Source organism: Arachis duranensis, chromosome 1 (genome assembly GCF_000817695.3).
Source record: "Arachis duranensis cultivar V14167 chromosome 1, aradu.V14167.gnm2.J7QH, whole genome shotgun sequence".
Lineage (NCBI taxonomy): Eukaryota > Viridiplantae > Streptophyta > Magnoliopsida > Fabales > Fabaceae > Arachis > Arachis duranensis.
In genome coordinates this window covers 41437838-41442071 of record NC_029772.3, presented here as the reverse complement: position 1 = coordinate 41442071, position 4234 = coordinate 41437838, and the positions used below count along the sequence as shown (strand labels likewise).

Below are 4234 nucleotides of genomic sequence, written 5' to 3'. Positions count from 1 at the left end.
CAAGAAATTGTCGACTTTAGGGGGATGGTGCAGAAGCTGACACAGGAGCTTCCCCAACAAGCGGAATAGACTAAGCAGAGGTACGACGATCTTCTTGCAAGCGTGAAACGAGCCGTTGCCATCCGTTCGGACCTGATAGAGAAACTGGAGCAGCTAAATCGTTTGCAAGAGCAGATAGAGGTGTACAATCAACTAAATTTTTCATAAGTATTTACTTTTAAGATTTTAATTATAAATACGTCAATTAATTTTCGTCATTCGAGAGCTAACAACTAATTCCTAATTCAATGGGAGTTCACGTTTGAGTACAAAACTTTTTGCATACATCATACTTTCAAAGATCAAATCGTTTGAACTATTTCTTATTGATGTTTGATAGTTATAACAATAGTCATTGGAATAACTAAAAGTGTTGAGACTTTGGTGTTTGATGCATTGCTATCAAAGACAAATACTCTCATTTGTAGTTACTAGTTAGTTAATTTTTTGTGAATCATATTTCATTATCAGACAAGTAAAGGCTAAGACTAGTTGTTTGCGTGACTTGCGCTATACTTCGCAATACCCAAAATTTCAGCTCCAAATTGAGAGTGGGACCCAAAGTCCTTATAATTCCAAATCCTAACCTCCAAGCTTCTATTTTACTTAGCTATGCTTTTTAGAATATTAGTGTGAAATTGTTATTGTGTCTCTTTCATTCCACTGAAGACACAAGCCATAATAGAGAGTTATTTTGTCCACCAAATTTGAGTGGATGCACGTGTTAAGGTTTGGAATTTTTATAAAGGTTCTGAAAGTTGAAGTTGAAGTTGAAGCTGAAGACAACCTTGATAGTGCAATTTGAACATGATCTCTAATTCGAAGCAAAGCCATGCATGTGTGCTTTCGTTGTTAAAATTAACAAGTTTTAGGCGCACTTGTCTGGAACTCTGCTGAAGGATTATTTCATCCTTTTATAAGACTAATAAAGTTTAATTTAATGAATTGAATACCTCTAAATTGTGAAAGATGACTAGTATTGGACTTAACTAGAGTGAGAGTAAAATGATATGCAATCCAAGTATACAAAAAAAGATATCAGCTATTAAATATATNNNNACGAGAATAAACAAGATAATTTGTTTTTTCTAATTCTATCAACTTTTGTTGTTCTAAATATGCATATCTTTTTTATGTTAAAATCAATTATAGAGCCAATTTTGATGCTTTTTTTTAATTTGATCTTAATTGTATAAAGTGTTTTTAATTTATTTTGGGAAATGGCATTTAAAAAAGAATTTTGGGGGACTATTCTTAAACTTGTCTCATTAATGATCAAATTACAAATTCCCATTTATTCTGTGGTAAGTCTTTCTTAGCTTCCACTCCCAAAACCACCTGTATGTTTTGTCTTTTACTCGGTCCTTACTCCTTACAGCTTCTACATTAAACCATCCTCCATGTTAAGGCACTGGTTCCTTGCCAATCCCAATGAATATGATTTTCAATAGAACTTGATTTTGTAAAATGGATTAGCTAAGTTTAGGTGTTAAATGTAGAAAATTTGTATTGAAAAATTAAAAATATATAAAAAAATAGGATTTTTTTTATTAGGTGTTCTAAAACTACTAGTCAAAGATATAATAAAAAGAAAAGTTTTATAGAAAATACAAAATAAATATTAATATTGTATGTTTTAATTCAATGAAAAAATTTACTTTCTCAATCAATATTTTCAGAGCACTCTTGAACTAAATCATATAAGAAATTAAATGTTTAGATAATCTTGGATAATAATTTTAAATCACTTATTAATAATTTTTTTTAAAATATACTCAACCAAGTTTTTTACATAACTAAGTCTAATCAAATAATGATATATACGTACTTTTTTCTTTTTACATTGTTTTCTTTCTTTCTTTCTTTTTCTTTTTTTTTCCTCCTCTCATTCTTTCTTTTTTTTTCTCATTTGATTTTTCTCCTCTTCTTTTTTTTCTTTCTGCTCCTCTTCCTCCTTCATCATATCCGTCATTATCATTGACATCATTTTCTTCTTTTAATATTTTTTATTTTTATTTATCTTCTTTATTTGTTTATTTTTTTTATTTTATGAAGGAGAAAAATAAAAAAAATACAAAAATTAATGATAAAAAATGATACCAAAATTGTTTATATAAAATACAAAAATACAATAAAAATTACACTAAAATTTGTTATATAAAATATTAAAATTTTATCATGATAAACACAAAATTTAAATTGATCTCACCATATATATTGCAAAAAATAGTTTGTTGTTTCGCACTTAGGAATATATAATTTAATTTTAAAACAAATTTATTTAAATAAAATCTTTCTTTTTTAAAATAAAACATAGAAAGATACAGCAAAAAATTGTATAATAATAAAACATGAAAAAGAAGAAGAACATGTTGAGAAAAAAAATGAAAAAAAGGAATAGAAGAAGAAAATAAAGTTGGGAGAAATTTTGATGCTATTTTTAAAAAATTTCGTTGTTATTTTTTTTTTGATAACTTCTAATTAGTTAAGAAATTTTATGCGTCATTGTTAAAAAATTTCAATATCAAAATTTAGAAATATTCTATATCAAGCTTAAAAACTTTCGGTGCTATTTTTCTGATTAATTATGCATAATTCAAAAATTTTCTCTTTTTTTTCTTCATCATCCTCATCATCGTCTTCTTCCTCTTCTTCACCTTCTCATTCTTGTTTCACCTTTTCATAATTTTTCTTATTTTTAACCTCTTAAAAAAAAATAAAAATAGAAAAAAGACAAAAAAGTTAAACAAATAAAAAAAAAAGATGCTACAATAATATCAGGAGTCCGAAGAAAAAAATATAAAAAAATTACAAGAATAATAATAATAAAAGAATTACGAAAATAAAAAAATACGCAAAAATAATAGAATACAAAAAAAGTGCGCGTAATTTACACACATTTTGTATGATTGATTTTTGTTGAGTTTAAACTAATTTAATTGATAAAAATATTTAAACATGTAGCGAAAATCCTAAAATTAATACTCAACTCTCTAATAAAAAAAAACCATCACATCTACGAATTATTTTGATTGAAACTAGTTATGCAAAATCAAGTATATAAAATAGTATTTTCTAGCAGGAAACAATAATTTTATATTTTTGATGAAGCATAATCATAGTTCAATCATCTAGTAAAAATATAAGTGATATAACGTTTTTTAATTGATAAAAACATTTAAATATAAAAAAATGGAGTCTATACTATAATAACTATTATTATGATGACTATTATTATGAAGACTATTATTATAATGACTAAATATTATGATAAAAACGTTTTTTTCATTCACACTACTATTAACTGCACCGAAACCTTAGCTTACACTTTTCAAATGAATATTTATCAACCCAATTTTCTCATAATTACACAAAAATGTTTTTTTAAAAAAAAGTGAAAATTGCGTTGATACAGATTCAATCAGAATGGGGACAATTTGTTACAATATAAAAAAAAATTAGTTCTCAGAATGGTCGAAACCCCGATAATAATAAACAAACATACATACATTAACCCGCAATAAAAAAATAATAAAACAGAATATTTAAGAAAAAAAATAAAGGAAGAAAGAAAGGTAAATAATTTCCTTTCCATTTTTCTTTACAATCTGTAAATAATAAGAAAACAGGGCAACACGGCCCGCGAGTCGAACACTAACAACTCGCCGTTTTCCCCACTCACCGAGTCAAACCCAACTCGCTTCTCCAACCCCGAGTCAGCGATCCCGAGTTGCTTCGAGACCCGACCCGCAACTACCCGGCAAACGAGCATCGCCCTCCTTCCCCTGCCGCCGCCGGCGCTCTCGTGTGCACCACCACTGCCGGAAAACGTGCAGATTATCGAGCCCTTCCTCTCCGGAAACGACCACACCGCGGCGGCGCCGTCCTCCGTGGGACCCAAGCATTGGAACCGCATAACCTCATTCCCGTCCGCCACGCACCGCGCATTCTCCTTCTCCCAGTTGCTCCCTTCCTCGCCCATCAGGCCTGCAGAACATGCCGCGGCCCGGGCCTTAACACCCTCGCGAAACTCCTCAAACCGCGAAACCGTCCGGGCCCCGTTCTGGATCTTGAATATCACCTCCACACGGCCCGGGAACGGTTTTGGGCCCCAACTCGTGTGAAATATAATCTCCACTACATTCCTCGAAGGATGCCCGTCGGGCAGCTCTGTCACGGGCCTTGCTGACGTGGC

General features: G+C 30.6%; 1 protein-coding gene across 1 annotated transcript in view; it reads right to left on the bottom strand.

The window, feature by feature from the left end:
* Positions 1 to 3528: 3528 nt before the first annotated feature.
* Positions 3529 to 4234, bottom strand: part of LOC107487105 (uncharacterized) — a 1527-nt gene continuing 821 nt past the window's right edge. The window contains exon 2 of the mRNA XM_016107700.3: positions 3529 to 4224. Coding sequence (XP_015963186.1) covers positions 3641 to 4224 — 584 coding nt within the window. The 3' untranslated portion in view covers positions 3529 to 3640. The remainder of the gene's footprint in view (positions 4225 to 4234) is intronic.